At 39.1% G+C, this 24701-nt stretch overlaps 1 protein-coding gene across 14 annotated transcripts in view; it reads left to right on the forward strand.

The window, feature by feature from the left end:
• Positions 1-24701, forward strand: part of LOC148398788 (endonuclease V-like) — a 70851-nt gene that overhangs the window by 12349 nt on the left and 33801 nt on the right. For 8 of the 14 annotated variants that reach the window (XR_015857979.1, XR_015857980.1, XR_015857978.1 and 5 more), the window contains exon 8: positions 10232-10301. Coding sequence is in view for 9 of the 14 variants with exons in the window: in XM_088373435.1 (XP_088229561.1) it covers positions 10232-10300 (69 nt within the window). In the remaining 5 variants the exon portion in view is untranslated. The other 6 variants (XM_088373432.1, XM_088373429.1, XM_088373434.1 and 3 more) reach the window with 6 other exon arrangements.

Consider the following 24701-nt stretch of genomic DNA (forward strand, 5'->3'; position numbering starts at 1 on the left):
GTTTAATGGCGCATGATACATTAGGTGAGATAATTAGAGAGATACAGTAGAGGGAAATTAATTGCTACCCTGTGGTAAGATTATTATGCTTCATTGTGAATGGTCTACATCTTATCTAGCATTACTCATCTCCACTGTGTATTACGAGAAATATTACAGCAGCTGATGACTCTTAACAAGGTACGTGAGTATTGAGAAATGCTGTTAGGTTTACAGCCCTCATGTGAACACTCAAATAAGATATTGCATTGACAGCATCAGGTCTTATTAAAACACCCACCCACGTTTTTGGTAGGAGGAAAAAACAGGTTTTGGATGACCTTAACTGATCCCTCTATGCTGCCCCCCCCACACTTGCTTCCACTAGGCTGTGCTGTGTTCCCACTCTTTGGTATGCTTTTTATGTTCCACTGCAATGCCATTTCAACGTGCAGACATTTTCAAAACAGCAGAAGTAGCTAACTCATCCCTCCCTTTATGTGTGCTTATTTCATCAAAGTGTTATCATGAGTTGTTTAGCTGGTGAGAGAGGAGTGGAGGCGTCTTTAGCAGTGCTAGTAGCAGCGACGGTTGGGGTGAACATGGAGAGCAGACAAAAAAGGGGGACGTCAACCTTCTGTCCTGTAATGACACTGCTTATTTTAAACACTTGTTCCCAAATACTGTTTCTCCTCTGGCATGCTTCACTTGTCACCTCTGGTGTCTTTCACAAACATCTTTATCACTGACAACACTTTCCGCAAATTTTAGAAACATTACTTTAGTGAGCACGTGCAATACCAAATTGGGGCAAAACGCACTTCCGGTTTTTGGAAGGTGAAATTCAGTTTGATTTTCATAATTTGTGCAGAAAGCTCATGTGGTTTATGTAATCAGTGACTGGTATCTGACATTAGACGTGTTCCATAAAATCTGTCAGATTGTAAAAAAAGTACAGTTAAAATAATTATTTTGTATTTTTTGTGGTTGGTACAAACTGTCTTTGACTATACGTAGCTGCATTGCTAAAATTGTTTTGTTAACATAACTATTTGATCACACTGCATCTGCACACAAGCACAAACGAACTCTTCTTTCTCTCTGCTTATATCACAACTGAAAAAAACATGCCTTCCTTCTACATTGGGCCCAATGAGGGATCGAAAGAAAGAAAAGATGAAAGGAAAAATGACATCATGGTGAAATCCTGCAGTGAAGGTTGATGGGTGCACAGTGCACACTGCAGCAGAATCTCTCCCACACCTTCAGTTGCTAACACTTGTCTCTATCTTATGTAGCTCACAATAAAGCCTGAGAGAAAGTACTGTGAGCGGCAGTGGAGGATGGTCACACAATGATCATCTATTGCTGTCTGTTTTTTTCTTCTCAACGTTTGAGTTGGTGCATGCAGTGAAAGACTATCAAAAGACATATTAGAAGGAGCTTGCACATAATTTGTGGCCCCTCAATAGGTCATTTCATATATACAAGATCCATGTCAAACCAAGTGATCGCATGAGTTTGTGCTTTTAAAAGAGTGGAATCATTTTGCGTGAGTGTCTCATGAAATCTAATGGACCGGATCCTGTCTACATTAAATACTGTTCAGAACAAGCTGTGTGAAATTCTGTGCGATGGTTTCCATTAGAGCTCATCCATCCCAAACAAGTCACACGGGACAAATCATGTATCGTCCTAAAATTGGCAAATCAATAAAACTGTCTCGATTGGTTCGGGCAGTTCTCGATCTTGACCCAGCGAATGGCTACGTTGAGCTTGTGTGCTGTTATTAGCATCATTAGAACAAGTTGAAAAATAGTAACAAGAAATCTAAATCTGTGTGTTTGCTGATATACGTATACTGCCTTAAAACGGAAATAAATATATCTCCCCTTAAAAAAGCCCAGTCTCTCATAAGCGGGTATAGCCAGAGAATTGGCTCTTTGTTAAAATCTCCAATTAAATCAGTAGTTTTGAAATTGTAACGTTAACATTGCAATTCAAAAAAGATTTGGAAAAATCACTTTTCATAGGACTGACGACATTCAGCACTGTCCATCATAACCCTCAACCCTTTTTTTCATACATGTTTTTCAGAAGCATCCTTTACAATCATAATGAAGGTCAAATTCTACTTCTATGCCATTTATTTTCACTTTAAATTCATACCTTTTGATCCTAAGAGAAAAACCATTTCCCTAACTAAAAAAAAGTCCACAATGGGAGTTTATGGCATATCACTAAATCACACACACCACTGGTCACTGATACATCTTCACAAGCAGCTTCTCTCTTTCCAATTGGCAAGTCTCGAATTGAGTGACAAATGGTCCGCTCTGGATAGGAAGCTAAAATCATGCAATAGATAGATACCCATCGGGGCTGGGCTGGGCTGATGGTGGTCCGCTGGTCATTATCCCTATAGGCTGAAATCAATCCAACCTTTCATCCCTCTCTGCAGACGTACATCCACTGGTAATGGGACTCTTAGGAGCTCCCTGAGACACACAGTAACATCACATACCCAGGTCCTCTCCGCGCTATCTGAGTGTGTTGCACTAAGTACAATAATAAACAATAAAACACATAATTATATAATATTTGCTGCTTCGTGGCATCATTCAGGTGAATCCTTTGCCAGAATAGATTGTTGTACATGCGTTTTCTTCTTGAGGAATACTCACATTTGATTAACTGCAGTACCCCGGAAAAGTATTCACCCTCTTCTGACCGTCCTATTTTCGGGGATAGTTTTCATATTTCAATGTTTAGATGAATCTAAATATCGAAGATAACCCAAGTAAATAGGTGGCTCGGTGAGCCACTGGTTAGCACGTCCGCCTCACAGTTTAAAGGGTGCAGGTTTGACTTCCTGAATGGAGTTTGCATGTTCTCCCCGTGCCTGCGTGGGTTTTCTCCGGGTCCTCCAGTTTCCTCCCACATCCCAAAAACATGCACTGATTGAGCACTCCAAATTGCCCGTAAGTGAGTGCGAGTGCGGATGGTTGTTTGTCTCTGTGTGCCCTGCGATTGGCTGGCAACCGGTTCAGGGTGTCCCCCGCCTACCGCCTGATAACTGCTTGGATAGGCTCCAGCACGCCCGCGACCCCCGTGGGGACAAGCGGTACAGAAAATGAATGGATGGCTGGATGGACCCAAGTAAATATAAGATCGATTTTCAAATGATTATTTTCTTTTGGAAAAAAGGGAAAAAACTACCTTCGCTGTCATGAATTAACAGTGGCCAAATCCTTTGCTGACAGACCACGTTTTTCACACAGTACCAGGTAGCTTTGATTTTTTTTTCCTTAATAAAAAAAAAAAAAACACCATTTAAAAACTGTCAGCAAAATGGGTGTTTCATTGTCTTGCTGCTGCTTATCCATAGGCCATAGCTAATCATTGTCTTACTGCCGATCCACTCACACTAGAAGAAATGCATCCATGCAATACCAAAAGCTCTTTGGATATTGGATGCATACAACCTCCCAGCTAAGAAGCAATTAGTGTGCCTCCATCTTGGGTTTCCATGCAGCCTGAGTGTCAGGCAGAGACAGGAAATGTAAAAGCAGCTGCAGTGCCAGAATGCAAAAACAGATGGAATTTTAATGTGAGTGATAGATAGACCATGCAAAGTCTGCATGAACAGAATGAAAAAGATTGAGGAATTCGTAGTGGACAGGTAGGGTATACATGTGGCGGGAAGGGGAGGAGAAATGCATGTGCTGAGCATCTCCCTTTTTTTCCAAAACTCACACCCTTCTGTCCCCGACTTTATTCGTCCTCTGTTTACATGACTGACTTTTATACATCCATCCAGCCACTGCCATCCATCCATTTTCTTTCCTCTCTGATACTTTCTGAATAATTCAGAGCAGCATAGCTTGAGTATTTTGGGTTATGCTCTCTCTTCTGCAGTTCCGGAAAAAGTTTGAAATATGCACAGTTGCACACAGTCCTCCGTGTGCACAAATCTGACTGCAAAAAAACCAAAAAAAAAACTAAACTTCCTCTTATTAGTGACAACAAAGAAGAAAAAATAGCCTTACATTGATAATGACAGTAAAAGTACTTGCAGGAGTTTTTCAGAAGTTCATCATCAGTGTTCTCCCTGTTTCTGAAATCCCTGCATTTATCAATCCATCCATTTGTCTTTCCCTTCATCCGTCCGTCTGCCCATCCTCTCTACTACTTGTTGTCATGTCTTACTTTATTGTGTTTATTCTAAATTGGGAAAGTAGAATTTGATTTGGAAGCGTCGTCACAGTGCCTCTTTGTCATCTCATCAGACGGTCTTTTGTCATTTGTAAGCGTCACCCACAGAGAGTTTTGTTTTTGCTGATGTTTGTTTTGTCTGAGAGTGAACACAATTTTTCAAAAAGTTATGAACCGATTTGAAAAGAATTTTGTGCTTAGCTGGGCAATGGGCCAAGGAAGACGATTAGATTTCAAGGTCAGCCAGTTGACTCACTGATCTTTAGAAAGAATTGTTTGCATCAAGATGCATTTGGCTACCAGGTTAAATATCTGCACATATATAATAAAACATAAATAGAAGGAACATTTTCTAACTAATGTGTACACTATAGTGATAAATGATTATCCTTGATGCTAGTACAGTAAACCTCCATTTATCATTTATGTTTCAGAAACCCATCTGCAGTCATTAAAAATCTGCAGTATAGAGAGACCGTATGCCATTTTTAAACTAAAATATTCATAGTTTTACCAATCCCTCACACTTTAAACATTTCTAAACTAAACAAAACACTTAAAGTTACAGTATTAGAATCAGGATAATAATTAGAAGTTTTTCAATTAAGGTTTAATGCTTCCGATTCTGATATCGATCATCCATGAGTGAAACGTCCGCGTACTGATTCCGATACAGATTGTGTGGATTAGCCGTATATTTCTCACTTTATCTAGAGTGAGTGCTGGAGAAAAAAGGAACCGTTATTCTTATCAGCAATGCAAAGTTTTCATCAACATTGCCAATCACGTACTTTTCCACAACAATCATCTGACATCATCTGAGGCCAATGGATTGGAGCACCAATATTTATAGTGGTTTTGGATTTTCTTTTATAGTTAGATTTTATTTCATTTTGACTTTTATTTTTCCAAATCAATTAGTTTAATTAGTGGTGCAAGGCTGAGCTTTAAGCACAGGTGCTAGTTGTTATTTTACTTATTCTTTATGTATGCACATTTTTTTTCAATTTTCAATTTTATTTTTTTATTTTTTTATGAATAACCTTAACTCAAACACAGTTAAATCACAGCATAAACATATTTTACCACAAACATTTCCCAAACATTTTCAGCTCAAGATCCACATGAAACACTTGTTTCCTCCCCTTGGCCCAAACTTTTAAAGATGCATCATGTCTAACCTCGACTTCAGCATGTACTCATAAATTATGGCCAAATAACAAAACTGTCACTAATTTATAGCAATAGACATAATTCAAAGAGCCCTTAGCAAAAACGAATGTGTGCCTGTGACAACCAGTTAGATCGCTTGCAGCATTTTATTCTTAAAATAAAATTTGTTGAACCACAATCAATTGTGTTGCTCTTTATATTTTATGACGCACTTGACTATTTTTGCTTATAATTAATTCTGGCTTATCTGATCATTTATTCCTTTTCCACACATGTGAACTAAATACATTAATAGACATCTACAGAGTCATGACAAAGAAGTTACAATAATAATAACGTGAGACTGACATCACAGCGCCGTTGATGCCAGCTCTACCAGTTGACTTGTGGAACTTTTCTGACATTGCCAAAAGGATGTGATTGATTTAAATCGGACATCTCCTCTGGGCCCTGAGGCTGTCTAAATGTTAATATATGTCTGTCTGACATTCTGGTGCTGCAGCCACTGGACTCCTAAGCCTTCTTTGGATGGAATGCGGTCATTGGCAGTGAGCACAATTTGAATAATTATTATTAAAACACTTTTGCCAACATTTGGCTTAGTCGAAGGATCTGAAAAGAGTGGCAGAATGAAGCGGACAAGCAAAGAGGGCCGACAAGCATAGCTGCCTGCTTTAAGGGATTTTGTCAGGCTAAATGATAAATACTTGCCTGGGGCCACTGGTCCAGACACCTCTGCACGTCTGTGTGTGTGTTGTCTGACAGCGCCCAAAGCTACTGCAAAGAGCCACCAGTGCACATCTGTTTGCTTGTGGCCTTTTCTTCACTCTGCATAAGCACGTCCTTTCTTTGTCCTCTTTTTCAAGTGCACTCAGTGCAATGACTGTGCTCTCTTGATGTGGCCATTCAATACAATATAAATTGGCTATTGCATGACAGTATTGATTTATACCAACATAGCTTTGTCTTGAAGCAGTAAACGCAGGTTTGAGTTCGACTTTAAACTTTTGGTGGTGAGTGGGGTCAAAAATATTTGGGATAGAGACAAATAAATGAGAGCTGATGTGTCAGAGAGAGAATTTTGAATTGAAAATGTGATTGAAATCATGTATGAAGAATTTAAATTTGTCGTGTAATCAAACAGTTAAAAAATTAATGAAGCGAGGTGAGACTTGGTGCTGAACTATTTCAAGTATGACATTAATTGTAATTAATTGTATTGCTGTGTTAAACTTACCTTCACCCGCTATTTGTGACTGAACTGAATTCACTCGATATGCTCGTGATTCTCAACAAGAATCAGTAGGCTGCAGATTTATTTTGAGTGCTGCCGTCTCACAGCTTTGCCTGCAGGTCGGATTGTGCAGAGTTTTTATACTTTTGTGCTTGTGTGGGCTCTCTGTGGATCCCTTCCTCCCTTCCGAAACTGTGAGTGAGAAGGCTTGTCTGTCTTTATGTATGAGTTTTGTGATTGACTGGTGATCAGTCTACTGTGTAGCGCAGCTCTTGTCTCCAGATCCCCATGACACTGCGAGGCACATGCGGATGGATGATTTGCTTCTCCAACAATTTTCTCTCTATATCAAACCAAATCTAGTGGTGTTAGTCACTAATTTTTGTGTGTGAAAATAACAGCACTACTTAAGAATTACACAATTGTTTTAATAAAAATGGCAAGAGTTTATAGTTTTAGTACATGGGAAATGAAGCTCTTCATTACATAGCTGTATTTTAATTTGTCTTCTACCTTGCTTATTCTCACTTAGGACAGATGATAGGTTGATAAAAAGAAAAAGCTATTTTAATATCCGCGACATAGGAAAATAGATGCAGACACACTTAATCAATCGATAAATCTGGGGTTGCACTTGACCTAATTGTCATTTTTTTATTTTACCAAGACCCTTAGGGCATTTCTATGCTTTCAATTCAATGCCCGATATACTGAATGTTTGCTCATGCAAAAGAAATGGGCATAAACTAGATTGTTCATGCAAATAGATGTGGAAACTAAAGTACTAACTGCACAACCGAAATTGCGTCCACCATTGTGGCAAAATTACTGTTTTCTGCAAGGAGTAGTATATGCAAAAAGATGAATTTATCATGTGATTTGGCATCATTAAATGCTATGTTTATCAGGCAGGTGTAAACGCTGACAAGAAGGACATACAGGTAAATTAGAGGTGACTTGGAGAAGTGATCTATTACTCTTGTGAACATTTTTGAAATGCTTGACACTAAAATGATCAGGACATGTTGTCTGTTCAGTAATGTAATTTTGTAGCTTTCATATGATTTAAGGGCTTACTTGGAACCAGTTTCAAAAAGGAGTCACGCATCATTGAAGAAAAAAAAAATTCAATGCTGAAATTCCTTGCATCTTGGACGTTTCACTGACAGTGACAATTGGTGCAAAGTATTTTTGGGGGTGTGCTGACCCGAATTTTAAATATAGTGTTAAGCATTCGAATGTCACTCACGAGACAAGTTGCCTAAGTCAAACAAAATAAGACTTTTGCTATGTGCTTACTGGCTTGCCCAAAATGGTCCGAATTCTTTTCTTTTCTCAGTAATCTCTTTGAATACATCTTACATTAATTAACAATTCCACCCATTCCATTCCAAAAACTTTCTTTTCTTTCAGGTAGTGTCAGAAAATTTCATTTGGTGTCAGACTTGGAGAACACAAATTTACACAGCAGATACTGAAAAAAAAACCCCACTTGTGATTACGTCATATTTTTAAGAAGAAAACTGCAGAAGGAATAAAAGCATAGTTTGTTTACAGTTGTAAACTCTTCTATTGGGCCAGGTGTACATGGTAATGGTTCCCTGAGGCAAGGAACTGAAAAGTGTGATGAAGGGGTATGTGACAACTGCTTGTGTGAAACAGATTGCTTTCGTATTCACTGTGCAAAAGAGCAAGTCAGAAAAAGGAGTTGGTGATTTTTACTGCTTGTGACGGTGATGTTATTCTTGCTTTCTGTTATGTTGCACCAGGATTTGATGCTAAACATAAAAACAAACAATGCGTGATCAGTACAAGACAGTTAAAATGTTAAAATTCCTCAACAGCCACAAAAGAAACAGGCGCTGTTGGGCCTTTCCCAAAACGCCGTCCTTATTCTTTGTGGAAGACAGGAGACGGTCGATCTCGTTAACCGGGTACCTGAACACATCGACCTGTTCCATCACCTGTCCCTCCAGCCGAAACGGCTCAGAGAGAGTATGTGGTGTGTCTTGGGTCTGTCAGCCCACACAGCACATCTCTTTTTTCTTTTTTTTTTCTTTTTCATTTAATTACCATTCAATTGCGGTCCACTTTAGTGTCACTTCCGTTGAACCTGGTGTAGAAAGTGTTGAGCTGCTCCGCAGAAGAGGCACGGTCTGAGCACTGGATTACATCTGCTGTCTGTGCTCTGTTCATTATGATGCTAAGACTTTTCTCTGGTGAGCTTGTTCTTCCGTCTTGTTCTTGTTGCAAAGCTAAAATTCTGGGTCTTGTGATTCAGCACCATTTTCAACTCTTTGACTCTTTGTCTACTTGCAAAAAAGTTATAATTCAAGGTTAAGACAGTGTTTGAAATTTCAGTGTGAAATTCCAGAGGCCAATAGTTCGGATTGGTCCGTATTTTAAGAGAAGTTGCGAGGTGTTGCGCTGTTGTCGAACTAGGGGTGTCCCAGCCAAACTTGCATCCTGATATGATACCGTTATTGCAGACAAGTGTATTGCCCAAGACCCAATATTGAGCCGATACAATATTGGCAGGAATGATACATGCATTTCTTTTTTAGTATGAAAGTGATCGATTCAAACAAATAACTATGCAACCTCTGATTTCAATGAAAAATACTCACACTTCTACTGCTTACATCAATCTTCTACTCCTTACTTTGTTAGCTCCTTCACACGCATGGTTGTTTTGATCATGTGGGCTCTACATGCTAGATCCAAATGCTGCTGGCTAAAAGAGCAGAAGATGATGAGTCTGCAATGGACTGCCTGGATTTTGGATGTAGACTTGATACTGTTTTTTGTTATAAAATTAAACCCATATTTGATGTCATTATCGGACACCCCCACAATAACATCATGTTTTGGCTTTTTTTAAAACATTAAACTGCCATGAAATCATTGACTTTGTAGTTAAAATACAACTGGACTTTATGTACTATTTTGCAGTTTAACAAAAAGCACATGTAAAAAGGGGGGAATCTGACATTTCTGTCTGTCCATTTTTCTGTCGGGAACTGTTGCAAATAAATGCAAGTACCTTGTAAAAGCAAGTGCCTTGAAGTGGAGTGCAATACAGTAGCTACCTCTCAAGAGGAATAACACTCATAAATCTGAAAGTCCACTACTTACTTAGTAAATCTTTGTGGAAAGACTTTGGTGAAGGTCTTTTTCAATTTGAGTTTTCCATTTCCAGCGTAACTGTGCCGCAGTGCATAAAGCAACGTCCATGAAGGCACATTTGGATGAGGTTTGGTATGGGCGAACTCGACAGCCTTGAAACAATGCATTTTTATCGTTTCGTCAATCCCAAGCAGGCCACAGTTTGGCTCGGTCCTCAAGTAGGACCGAACAATGTTTAGATAGCAGCGTTGGACTGAGGACACGTCTGCGCACAATGATTTATGTTTGTCAGGTTTGGCAGCAAAGACCAGCTGCTTTGTTTGTTCTGTGTCATGTCAGCATCAAGGTCACTTCATTTCCATTTCAATGGTCCAGTGTGTGTGTGTTCACCGTGTCAGGGCTTTCCTGCACACGTTTGATTGCACTTGATTGTACGAGTGATCTCTTTCTTTCCATGTCTTTCCCTTGTAACATTCTCACTACCTCATCTTTTTTCTTTCCCAGGCTGACTATCGCTCCAGAGAGTACCTCCGTGCTCACTTCCCTACTGCAGAGACAGGAAGCACAGAATGAGGTGGGTGCCATCACATATTTACATCGTACATAAGTACATCCCTAACGTTTTTTTTTTAAGTCTGACGTGCACGCTCATGTTTTGACATCCAATTAGGGAGAGCTAATTTGTCTCTATATATCATAAAGCCACAGCATATGACTCATTGAGGAAACTGAAAATAAATGTATCCTGTCAGCATTGTTGGCAAACATAATCATTCTCATCAAAGTTGCCATTTCATTTTAACCCATGTAACCTAGAGGAGAATAAACACTCTGAAAAACTCAGCTTTTGCTTCTACATTTGCCAGAAGTGTTTACATTTCTTATTAGAGTGCGGTCAGAGTAGTTTGAAACCAGTGAAATTAAAGTCATATATCACCAACACATACTTGCTTCCATTTCCAAGGTCATGATCCCACTGAGGGAATCATGTTTTTAAACTTATTGTGGAAGCGTGTGGTCACCAAAGTATGCTATTATTCACTGCAGCAGCAGCAAAAGAATCCTTTTCACCAACTGTCTGTAGCTTGCTGCCAAACTGAGCTTTTTTCATGACAGATGACCAAACATCTTGGCTATTGTGTGTCTGCACAATTTGGAAAGAATCGATTACACAGAAAATGTCAGCCGAGACTTGTTCATGCAGTTTCAAATCATGATGGCTTTCTGTGAATGTGTAAGTGCCCAATGCTCACCCAGGCAGTGTTCCTTCAGCTAGTATTTATTACCTTCCACAAAAAGAATGTGGGTGGACAAAAAAGGGATTGGGTCCACCTTAGGTCTTTGTGGAAGGCAGAGTGATGGAAGATTGATGCTTTGCAAAGAATCACCTTCAGAAATTGAGACTGAATGATACGAACAAATAGAACATCAAAATATTGAAAAGCTAGACCTACTCGACCTTCAACTGACACCCCAGCACGTTTTTTTTTTTGGATTGAAAAGTACTATACACTGTACTGTAGTTTAAGAAATATCAAACGTGCACAGTATCGGCCGGTGTATCTCAGTGCAGCCCTCTGGCAAACTCAATGGGACATCTGCGGTCATTTTCTCAGGATCTCCCTGACGCGGTGAATCCTCTGAGTGTGCTCTTTTCTTTGATCACTCAATCCAACAATCCAAAGAGGCTTTGTGCTGAGTTAGCAAGACTATTGCACGTTCTTCTCGGCCTTAACGCAGTTTTACTCTCTGAATAGCCACTTTCTTCTTATGCTCTTTATCTTATCAAGACTATTGCACGTTCCTCTCGGCCTTAATGCAGTTTCACTCTCTGCATACCCACTTTCTTCTTCTGCTCTTTATCTTTGTGTTAGTTTATCCCTACACATGCCGTAAACTGCCCCTGAGAGGCCAAAGCATGCACAGAAGGAATTCTTTTTTAGATATTTTATGGTTGCTGTTTTAAGTTATATTTCAACTTAATATATTATATATATTATATGTAAAGTTTTTGACCTTGAATAAAGGTTTGGAATCAATAATCATGATTGTTTATCGATCATTATTTCAACATCAGTCAAAACATTTGTGATTAATATTTTTCTTGTTCAAAAATCACACAGCCCAGCTGTGAAACAAGGTCATTGCTTTGGCATGGCTTCGCTACAGAAATATTGTCTTGTGTATTGTCAAATCAAAAGTGATAGAAACATCCGTTACCATGCAGCAAGTCCAAAATTACTTGCGAATCGAGCAAGAGCATCCATTGTTAGGAGATAACTGAATCGCGTTTACAAGCCGAGATTTGAGTTTTATTTGGAATTTTAAAAACACATTTAATGGCATATTCTGGATTCTGCACATGTTTACATGGACGTTGAAAACATGAATACTGCCAATATATTAAAGCGTTATTGACCGCATATAAACGATGTGATTGTGATATTATAATTTCAGAATCCCAGCGCCTTCATGGTCACGAGGGAATTCAAACCTTCCGTTTATTTGTTACTTTATTTTTATTTCTATTCATCATTGTTATTAGTTATATTATTTTTCTGTTGTGTCCATTTTCATGTTGCGCACATTGTGACAGCTGTTTTTAAGCATATAAAGTTTAATTGTGAGTTGAGTTAGGTGAGTTCAAAAGTTGCATTTTTATCAGCTCAAGTACCATGGATGTGTGTGTCTCCAAATGTAGAAATTGTTCCAATCAACTCCATGCTGTTATACAAATTTCAGTGCCCTTTCCAAAAGCATTTCCAAAATGTCAAGGAAGACGTTGTTAAGGCAATCAGCTCAAGGTTGGACCGATCGGCTCTGTTGGGAGTCGCTGCTTTCATTAAAAAGTTATGGTGGTACAAGGACACATGGCAGAGGTGCTGTTCACTGTCACTATTATCCATTGTAATCCATAATGTTACTTGCTGCATCAGTTGGTGAGTGGGATTGATTGAATGAATTTCCCACCAGTGACAAATGGACTTTGTGTAGCTAAAGAAAGTACCTCAATATCAGAAAAAATATAAATATATATTAGCTTTGCAAATTCAGAAAATTTAACACCTCAATAGAAGAAGCAAGTATGTACTGTCACTGAGGGTGTTGTGCACCTCATGAACTAGTTTGTACTGGGAATTTTGCTTTTATTGACAGATTATTTGAATTTTAACGATTTCAATTCTGGTTCAAATTTCACATGATTATCAACTCATTATTTTAGGGGGTATGGTCAAAAAAGGTTGCATGGTTGAAATTATGGGTCTCAAAAACTACGGCCACCTATTTTTTAGCAAACTATCTAAACTAAATAATTTTAACAAAATGATGCCCATGTTCTTTGTCTGCATTGTACTACAATACTACAATTATCTCTCACTTCCTTATTCCTAACCAATCATACATCATTTGAGAAGATGTGACGCCAAGGTCATCTTGGAAGTGGGGTAAAATTGACCCAACCTCTTGGGTCGGTCCAATTTTTAACCCAGATTGGGTTGTTTTTAATTCAGCACTTTAAGGGTGCTGGTGGAGCTCCAATCGACTGTGTTGTGTTGAAACGAGTGACAGAAGACGTGATGATTGTTCAACTTGTTTATTTCTGTTTGCACAAACACACGACGTGCTTTTGTCAGTTCCACGCCCCCACACTGAGAAATAATTTGTTAAATTAGCATCTTTGGCTACTTAGTTTATAGCAAGTGCAGAGTGTGCCACTGTTTTTTACTCTTATTTAATGCTCAGAGATTTTCACGGGAGCTAAGACTTTTGGTTGCATTGCATTGGCACCTAGCCAATTTCACATTTGGAAGCGGTTTGACTCTGATCTGAAGGAATATGATTTCTTGTATTTTGGTTTATTTTCTCTGCCTTCCCTCATACCCAAGTTGTGTTACTTGAGAGCAAAAATTTGAATTTCTCAATCATATGAATGACATAGTGTCAGTCCAGCCTCAAATCCCCTTGTTATTGTTCCGCTTGAGACATTTACTGCAATTAAGGAACACAATTTTGTTGGTAACATGGTGTCCCATAATTTTTCAGACTATGATGGACAATGATGGATTATGATGACTTCAAAAACAAATCAATTTTATAAAATGCATGTCCCACCTCACATTCGCTGCACCCATCTGAGGATTACAGTTTTGCAACTGTGGTTGTTTGCTGCTAAACTATTACTCAGTTGCTAGAGTTGAGTGTAATACATGTCAAAATACATAACGGTATATGTGTTTTTATATGCATATTTTAGATTCATTTTCTTTATCTTTCTGTACAAGCGTAGTATGATTGGGGTTAATAGTTGATTAGTTTGAGTCTTTTTTCTCATTTAATTGTATTTGGTTTACCATTGTGAGCTCATGTTTTCCTAGTTTACTGGTACCTCTTTATCACAATATTTTTGTGCTTTATGTAACTTGATCAGCTCTTTCTTGTTTTGTGCAACTCTTCCCTTATTTGGCCGTGAAATGTTCTCTGGCACATTGTGATCATTGTCGAGCAGATGGAGTCATGTTGAATCAGCAAAGGATAATGTTAAGCCAAGGATGATTTTTTCTTAATTAAAGAATCATTAATAGACATTTTGATGTCTTTTTTTCGTGCTCCTTGATTATTGATCCTCTATTGTATTTCCTGGATGTCTCTTTCAAAGCTGAAGGCATCAAGTTGAGTCACAGTTGAAAATTAATTTGTGCTTTATTATACATTTAATTGTATTAATTTTTCTTTTTATTGATATTGTGCCAACCGTTGAAGTCCTTTTCCATCTTGGCTTTTGCTCTCTCTCTTTTCTTTTCTTTTCTTTTCTTTTCTTTTCTTTTCTCCTCTTCTCTTCTCTTCTCTTCTCTTCTCTGCTTCTGTTGTTCTGATACAGCAGCGGAGAAATGGCATCAATTTTCATCATGCACAAAAACTCAGGATTTCGCATTTTGTCTCACCTCCCTCTGCCAGAGCGCCACCATGCGCCACGCAGGGATTGATAAATTGCCACCACCGGCCTCATTTTTCATCAACGCTGCATTGTTGTCGGACAAATATTCACCATAGCCATGTGAACCCCTCAGCCATGACAAGAACAATCTTCAAACCCCAGGAATGGGATGGGTGACAGGGAGCTCGAATAGAAGTGCATACAACAAAGTGGTACCCTAATACCTTTCAGTGCAATAAACAAGCAGAAATTATGCCATCGTAAAGAAGTTGATCCTCAGGTTTAGTGGGCTCAATGAAGGTGCTTGCAATCCGTATTGAAAAAAACAAACAAAAGCGAAACACTATCATCTTAAATGTCAAATCGACATCCCTGTCATTTCCGCTTAGACACTGTTAACAGTTCTGCCACGTTTACTGCTTGATAACTGTAAATGACATTTTTGTGCAGCCCACTGTTGGAAAGATTGAGTCACCCCATAGATCCCGGCAGCATACCACTGCGTTCAGAGTATCCTGCGGCAGGAAATCTGTGACTCAAAGCAATCGATAGACTCAGAGAGCAATAAATCAATTGAATCGTCGCTCGCCAGTTTTTTTTCATCATGCTCTCAGCCTCTCCTGTGACCTGATCCTCTGTTGGTGGATCATGTCAAACTGTGGCTACAATACACTCACCAATCATCTCATTAGGCATACCTGCACATTGGAATCTGATCCTATAGAAGAGCTGCGTAGACAATATGGATTTAAAAATATATGCATCCATCCATTTTCTGAACCACCTCACTAGGAAATGATCCCAATTTCTACAGATTGCCACATAAACCTGATGCGTTATTGTTATTATACTATTATTTGCAGAATTCGTCATACAGCTCATATTTAATTTCTTTGGATACTTTTACACAGTGATAACTAAGGCCAGTTAAATCTGTACTACGATTTTGGTCCTCTTAAAAAATCTTTTTGTAAAACCTTAGGGCGAAATGTCATGGTTGAAAAATGGTGGCCTTATCTCTTGCCTTGAGACAAGAACGATGATGAAATATGTACCCATTATGCAACTAAAGGCAAGCTGCAGTGGTTACAAGCGTTGTCAAATATTTTGAAAAATTGTCTCATCATACGTCTCCTTCACTTCAGTAGGGATTTACCTTACTTAAACACTCTTGTAATTCCCCCGCTATAAAATTGCCATTATAGAAACCATCAATTACGCTATAGACAAACACAATATGATTGCCCACAACACTACCATGTACATTATCCGCAGCAGCTCAAAATCAATCAATTTATTTAATGCCAAATTTGTTTGAGATAATATAAAAAAAATCAATCCCCCAAAAATCAATCAACACTTTTTTGAGTGTGGAAAGCTCATTAATGTTTAATTCCCAGTACCTGTCCCCCGTCTGTACATCATACTCACCTGAGATTCTGAATATTACATGTGTTATTAATATGTGCAGAATACTACAGATGGATTTTGCTCGTGAAACTTGGCTTGCCTCGACTAACCGATCAGAGGACTCTGAGGCAAATTTGAATTCTGATTAATAAAACTAATAATCCCATTGCTAACATAGTAGTTCAAAAATAATATTGAAGGCCCTGAGTAGATTACAGTAGATGACATGGCAGCACAAAGAATCCGAAATATGAAAACAAATCTAACATCCACGTACGTACATGGAGAAGTGGAGCGGTTGGTTTTGATATACATAAACACCTCAGATGCTAAATTTCATCTGGCTGGCGCCCTGACAAAAAAAAAAAAAGATATAAGACGTAACCAAGATGGATCCACACTGATAACGTTGTTGTCTCAAGCGTTGTTGTGTTAAGTGCTTTGCAATCAGTGCAAGCTCTACCCCAAAGTACTACCATGCGGTGTATTGATGAGCCATGCCTTTCACTTCATGTAGTGTGGCTTGCTTCCATTTTGTAAGTATCAAGCAATAGTACAACTTAGCTGTTTGACAGAACACTTGGCATAAAGTTAGTACCGTTTTTTTCCGCACTATAAAGCGCACCAGATTATAAGGCGCACCTTAAATGAATGGCCCATTTTAAAACTTTGTCCATATATAAGGCACACCGGATTATAAGGCGCACCTTCAATGAATGGCCCATTTTAAAACTTTGTCCATATATAAGATATATACACTTGGCCCGCGGGCCGGACTTTGGACGCGCCTGCTGTAGTGGCTCAATATTGGTCCAAATATTAGGCGCACCTGATTATAAGGCGCACTGTCGGCTTTTGAGAAAATTGGAGGTTTTTAGGTGCGCCTTATAGTGCGGAAAAGACGGTACATAACAAGTCAATGATTTTGCAACACATCTATTTGGTCTTGTTCTCAATCAGAATGAAAAAAAAAAAAAAACAGAAACCAGAAACCAAATACTCAAACTGAATAAAAAATGTCAACTGGAACAAACAGGCTTAATCCGAATAGAATTTAATTTGGATTCTTAGGGATGGTATACAGTATTCCTTTTGCCACTTCAGAAGTCATATCGACGCTTCATCTGTAATAGCCAGGCTGATCGTTTACACACTTAAAAATATGGCGGCTTCCAAATGGAGCAGGTGTGTGACGGCAGAGCTTGTAAATACTTGTAACTTGGTTTTATCAAGCTATTCAAGTGTAAAAGACAACTGCTGTGCTAACTAGATGACTCACTTCCATTCTGATAAATCATGTGATGTCTGTAGGTCTGCGCATACCACATGACCGTAAATTGTCTGTTCCAATTAAACATGGCGGTATACACCAGATTGCAAGCGATAGACTAGAGGCCTTCAATCGCAATAAAACAAAGTCTGCATGTAAACCGTGCTCATGATGCCGAATTATTTGTAATTTTGCAAATGCTAATGAACAAAAGTTTGATGTCATTGTTTTTGGCCTCATGGGGAAATTTACTTTGATAGATCATACCCCACAGAGAAATATTGGATGTCTTGATGCACTGTTTTTGGGATTTGCATGTGCGTGTGTGTGTATCACACTGGTCAGAGTTGTGTGTATCTGTTCCTGTTTTATTCTGTTAGAGCAATACACTAAAAAAGGTGACATCATTTAGAGCTTGATACGGGTAAAAAATATACGTATCTCCACTACTCTGACAAACGCCATTTCTTTTAGCAAAGGTGTGAGAAGTTTCTGAAATTTCAATTCGCTGATTCTAATTAAAGATTTTAATTCATGAAAAAATAGTACATATGCATTTCTACTTTTTGTTTCCTTTATTTGTGCTCTTTTGTCCAATTAGACTGACTTTTTGTCTTGTATTTTTGTTTTCTACGGTATTTGGGATAACCAAGCCTGTCAGATGTGAAAATGTGAAGTGAAGCTCATCCTGTTTGGGTGCACATGAGCTACTTGTCATACAAAGAATGACAGCCAAATATTTGCTCAAGTGACAAGCTGAAGCCTTTATGCAACCATGCGCTGAGACCTTTCACATGTTTGCCGTAAACCAGAAAATCTATGGGCCCTCTGTTCCCTGAGGCCACTAAAGACAAATCAATTGAAGCAAATCCATTGTAATAAGGGCCTTTCAGCCTTGAACGAGGCAAAGGAGATGTTAGGTTTTGCTTTCATTGAGTGACTTTTATGTGAAGTCTTAGGACTTTCACCCTCACTTCCAACAGACCACTTCCGTCTATAAGATGCTTCAGTCAGCAGGAATGCTGAGCTTCATCAGGAGGAGGATTCATGCTCTCTGAAGGCTCTGACACTGACTGGAGGCTTTAGATCCTAATGAAATTCCTGCCTCTGCTGATTCCTCTGCTGATGCCTCTGAGATTCCTTTGTTAGTGAACATTAAACAGTTAGAAATATTTCAGGGAAAAAGAAAAACCTGATGTCTAGTAAGATTAAGTTTCTTTTCTTTTCCATATTGTATAACATTGGCTTCTATGTAAAGTTACAAACAACTGCATTCAAATACTAGGTCAAAGACACTTGGGTCCATCTGTTGGTATTGGATTCAGGTGGATGGTCTGTAGTGGCAGCTCTCTCTGTCATCACTAAGGCCTTTTATTGCCCACAAAAACATGTTCCATACTAACTACTTAACCATATCCCAGAACCAACTACCCAATGTGGGATTTGACCCCGCCGTTTGGACGCTCAATTAACTAAGCTGACTGGGTTTGATTCACGAAACGTGTTGAAATGTTAATTTTTCTTGATTTTGCATGGTTCTCCTTCCCTTGTATGTATACACCGTCGCCCACTTCCACTGCACCGAACCCAGCCGAGCTTGAGCTTGTTTATGTGCCACAGCCCTTCATGATAAATAATGCATAGCCGCAACTTCCTTTACTTTGTAGAGTCATTTGGGTTATACTGTCTATAATGCAAGATGGCGGTTATCATCAATAACTGGTGAGATGAATAATCAAATTGATCTTAAAACGTGCATAAAATAATGTACGATGTTTCCAACTGTATTGGGACCAGTGATTGCACAGCACAAAGAGATGGCACTTAAGAGAATTGAGTCAAAGCTACTTCACTTGTAGCAGCAATGCCTGCCTGGTTCTTATATAATTGACCTTCATATTCCTCTGATCTAAAAAGTATTTAGCAGTGAATTCACCAAGTTGGATATGGCATGACTACATTTCTGCTTTTTTCTGGTATGTTCTAGTAGGGCTGGACCTAAAGCAGACTGGATTGCCACCCTTGAGGTGACCCCTGGTATATGGGGTACCATGGCTCAGGGGTAGAGGGTAGAGTAGTCGTTTCCAAACCCATCATGGGGCATTGTGACAAAGTGTCTTTGAGCCAGATACTGAATCCCCAGTTGCTCCAGATGTTGCGTCATCAGTCGGTGAATGAGGAAACAGTCTTAAGCATTTTGAGTATGAAAGGCATAATAGCGCCATACAAGTGAAAGCACACATCTTATTTACAACATGGAACCAACGTTTTGAACTGCATTCCCAACCTTATTTTATCTCATACCACCGAATGCTGTATTCCCCCCAAATTGTGTTTTTTGTGTTTGCTGTTCAATCTGGCAATGAAACTCCAGGCTTATATAATATTTTCTATAGTCAATGTTCTACTTGCAGCGCTTATTAGTTTACCCACTTGAATTGTGTGCTGGGGTTTCTGCAGTATGACCTAGGCCTCCGGCAGTCAGCGTAGTCTTAGTGTTGACCTCTAGAAAGTGAAAGGTTGGCTTGCTATCAAGTGCAATGAGTGGGTGTTTAACTTTGTTTCAGCACTAAGTTGTTTCTTACTTTTTCTTCTCATAATACCCCATTATCACATATGAACATGATGTTCAATGCACATGGTGTATCCAAGGCTGCGCCACTTTGTTCTGGCCAGTTGACAGGAATGATTTCAGGTACGTATTTCGTAGTCATCGGTCTTTTATACAATTCCTTTATGGCAAAACACTTGAATGAAAGCCATATTATTTTGTTATTTTGTTTTGAAGTGTACAAGAATCTAATCAATTTACAGTGTGGCTACATTAATTTAATTTGAAGTGTTTATAACTATATTTGTTTGACTCGTTGTGTGGATTGTGTACCAGATACACAAAGACAGTGGAACATGCCGGAAGGCCATGCTCAAGATTTCAGGACACATTACTTTGATAGCTTCATGAAATTATGCAACTGATAAGAAACATAATGGTCAGATATGCTCCCCCCCAATAAATAAAGGGAGAGGGTAGACCAAGTCCTTGTTCTGTTATGTGTGTATCACAAGTCATTTTCAAGGCCATGTGTCATATAAAGACATACCAGAAATGTAACCTCTCCAGCCAACCCATTTTAATGAGCGAGCATGAGAGCACTTTTGGTGATTCACTGGAGCAGTAGGCTGATTTAGGTGCCTTGTTCAAGGACACTCATCATCTGTGACTATAAAGAGATTACTCACATACAAGTGATCAAAATATCAAGCAGAGTGCAGGCTTATTTACCAACATGTCTGAGAAAAATAATAAGTGAGACAATATTTGTTTGCTCACGTTCCGTTTAGGACAATTTGTGTCAGAAATGGCTCTTGTTGATGGATGTCAATAATGTTCCAGGTACATTAGATAAATCTCCTCTTGAGCACTGTGGAGACTCACAGTAAAATCTTATTCTGATAGTACTGCATTTTGAGACTCTGTGTTTTCTCTTCATAAGGCATCAAAGTCCTCAGGCTCCCTAGAGGAAAAAGTCTACTCACAAGTGTTGCAGATGAGAGTTAGTCGATCCTTAGATCCAGGAGGCACAATGTGATTTTCATTGTGGTTGTACATCACTCCACTCTGACTCGGGTAATTGTGAATTTTCCCAACAAAGCCACATACTATGCTTTTTGAAAGAGCCACCAACTAAGTCCTTTCCAGTAGTCTGTGAAAGTGTGCTTCATGGGGATGGGATTCAGATCTCACTACTATGGGTCCCTGTACAGAGGAGAAGTATCTCAGCTCTTTGGGCTCTGTCAAGACTTCTAATTGTGACCATTTCTGCTCACTATCTCTATGGCCTAAAGGATCTTATGTCTTTCTGTTATTTGTGGATCATCTTTAGAGCAACTCACTGCGAAGAGTTTGAAGCCAAAGTTGTCAGATGGAAAGCTTGTTCGTTACTTCTTACCACTTGGGAGTATAGCCCTGCTTCAATTTGGAGGAGTTTTAAGTATTGCCATTTTGTTCAGAAAATGGGGGACAAATGGATCATGACAGACAAGGTCATCGCTACTTAGGCTCATGCCCCATGTCCAGACCCAGATAAAATATAACCAAAAACCACAAATAGATAAAGGCTTATTTTTACAAGCCTGCAGCTTTTCTAAAACTGAGCTTGTGGTGATTCTGTCGAGCTACAGTACAAGTTCTTTTCATAGCTACAGTATCTTCTAGTTTCAAACACCCACATATGCTGTATTCTCATTTTATCCTCCAAGGAAATACTGAATGCATCTCACAGTGTCAAACTATGAGATGATCCCTTGCTAATCTGTAGAATCAACCTCTCATCTGTGAGCTGACATCCCATCAGTAGCCCAAGTGTTGTTATCCTCGCATGCATGCTTATTTGCTTGCATTCCACGCTACTCCCCTGAGATCCCCTTTGCATCACTGTATTCTTGCGCCGGCTTTTTTACTCTGCCATCACAATTGCTAGTATCTTTGCAAAATGCAACAGTTCCTTCTTTGGCAAATGCTCAGCTCCCCTCTCACACAAACATACACCATACACATACGTTGGCTCACTATAAAGAAGCCACAACCTGCAGGCTATTCACTGCAGTAATGCCTCGGCTCCTGTGCCATTCATAAGCTGTAATGGGCGTGTTGGAGCGGAGTAGATCAACATGAGTGGTGGTGGCTTATATTGCTTGCGATTTTCCCACAGATACTACATCAGGCCTAATGCATCACACCCACTCGTACTCATTTGCATCAGAGGACTGTGCTATTTTATTCCCGGCAAGAAAAGTATGTGATTTGTTGAGAAGATGAGCAGTGAATCAATGATGTTGATGTGAAACTTCAAACTATACTGATGCACAAATATGTTTTCACTCAATCCAGACATGCATTGCCAGTATTTATCGCAGTTTTTTTGTTTCATTGTGATTTGCTATTTAACAATAGAGTATGATGTAACATTTTTCGGAGGGTCGCGGTGAAGGAGTGGTGGAAGCGGAAATTTTGTTTTTGCCAATCCATAAATTGTTTCCATATAACTGGTTCTCAAATGTAACATAAATTCACATTTTCTCTGAGCTGGAAATTTTGGAGCTGCATAGATTACACTGACATTAATAAGTGGTCAATGTCAAGTCTCAGCTACCTGAAACGTCTGCCGTTTAGTTTCACAGAGAGTCTTTTTCCATCAGTCTTGCTTCCGCTCCACCTCTCTCTCAGCCATCAATCATCCAATAGCTCACTGACCCCGTCACTATGCAGTGTGTTGTATTGGGGGCATCGCTTTAAAATGGTTGGTGATAGTTGGTGAGCAGCTGCTCTGTTGCGGAAATGAAGGCGAGCCAGCCAGACAGATAGGCTTTTCACTGCTCACTGATTTCACCTTTTGGAATTCATCAGTCGTCAGTGGCCATAGGGGAATCAGAAGCCAACTGAGTGGACAGTGAGAGACCACAAGATAGCAGAAATCTGCATTCAATAATAGTTTATGGGAATGACCTATTTATTTTTCCCTTACTTTCCATACTTTCTTGTGCAGTAATTTCTCATTTTTACTGGATGTTATGTGATGTGAGCAGTGTGAAACTTTGAACCAGTAATTTCTCATTCAAACGCAGCAAGCATATGCATCTGACTTTTTTGCGGTTAATAGTGAACTTCAAGATCTCTGCTGTGTTTCAGATTTGTGTAGTAGGTTGAAATAAAAACACAGTTACTAATTTGAACTTGTTTAACTCACCAAATAATGTGTCATTTGTATCATGTTTTTCTTTACAACCAATTATACATTGTACAGTGATTTCTTGAGTCAAATTGAATTTGCCTCATAATCACACTTGTAACTCAAAATAATCGCATTTCAATTCATCTTTCCCCATTGAAATGAATGGAAATGTCATTAATCTATTAGCCCCTCCCCCAAATAAATAATATAAAATAAATCCTTAGGTACTGTATTTTCATCAGGATAATAGCGCTCAATAATATTGTCTTTTATGAAAACATAGATGCAATAATAACATGATTAAATTCAATGCAAAGGATTCAGGTTTGTGCATGATGATTCATTCTTTACAGTTCCTTCTTGTGTGCGACTTGGCCAAGGAATAATATAGTCATGCAGCCATAAAACAAACAAGGGTTTAATAGTTACTGTAAGTGACTCAGTAAGCTGCATTATTGTTCTTCATTCTTTCCTGGAGGATAAAGAATATATGCCTGTGAGTAATGTTATATTTTCAGTCTACATGTGAAGATAGTTGTTGCTTAAAGCATTACAACACCACTGCATATATTATTTTCTTAGCTCGTTTATGGTATTTTGCGTATTTGTTAGCATTAAGCTTTTTGTTGACATGGACAAGAGAGTTAGTGCTTTGCCTGAAGGACTACCACATTCCTCATGAATTCCAACGCATACCATCATGAAACCTTGCTCTCTCGCACGCTTCCATGGACTGAATTAAATTTCCCATTCCAGTGGTTGTGTGAAGGATGAATAACAATGAGGTAATGAGCCTAATTGTGTCTAACAATATTGTCTAGCGATGTTGGTTGGTTTCATACCGTCTTCCGTGCCCCCGCCTCACCCAGTTTGGAGCCTTGATAAAGATAAATAAAATATTATGTTGGATAATTTCAGAATAAAAACATGCACAGGTCCTAGCAGGAAGGTGCCACATTGCTTGAATAGCAACCCTGCATAATTTGCATTAATATACGGTTGAGTGTCTCAGGAAAAATACTTTGTACTAATATTAATTTGTTTCTTCATATTGTATTGTTTCCTCCACTGTGATAATTCTATTATTAGGCTTGTAATCTGAGAATCATGCATAGTAGCTCATAATAGATATAGTGTATAAGGTTATGCTCTACATGGCAGGAATGCAGCCAAATCCTCCTTGTCTTTGAACTCACATCGAGTGAAAGCTGTCCCACAATTGATCTTTGACTAATTTTTTATCCAGGTAGCTTCTGATTTTTATCTTTGTTTGTTACAAAGTTGAGTTCACTACCACCATTCAGCGCTCATACCTCAAATTTGAGCTCTCCAGCCAGCTACGACAGCCAGCATTTACAGCCGGTATGGCTCACTTGGGCCCTCTTCTTTGCCGCACACTCACCATATTGACCCCATCCGCCATGATTCATTTCCCCCGACAGTGTGACGTGTAAGGCAAATTATTACCAGTCATGGTTTCGGCCCCTCCAAACAGCTACAGTGCTCTTGCCTGTAGTGGAAATGGGAAAATATTGCTCATGTTTATGGCTCCGTTAGTGTGTGTAGGCATGTGTTATGTGCAGTCATGATGCCCGGAAGCCTTACCAGCACGACGTCACATCTCAC

Source organism: Syngnathus floridae, chromosome 4, assembly GCF_059516105.1.
Source record: "Syngnathus floridae isolate MCC-2025c chromosome 4, RoL_Sflo_1.0, whole genome shotgun sequence".
Lineage (NCBI taxonomy): Eukaryota > Metazoa > Chordata > Actinopteri > Syngnathiformes > Syngnathidae > Syngnathus > Syngnathus floridae.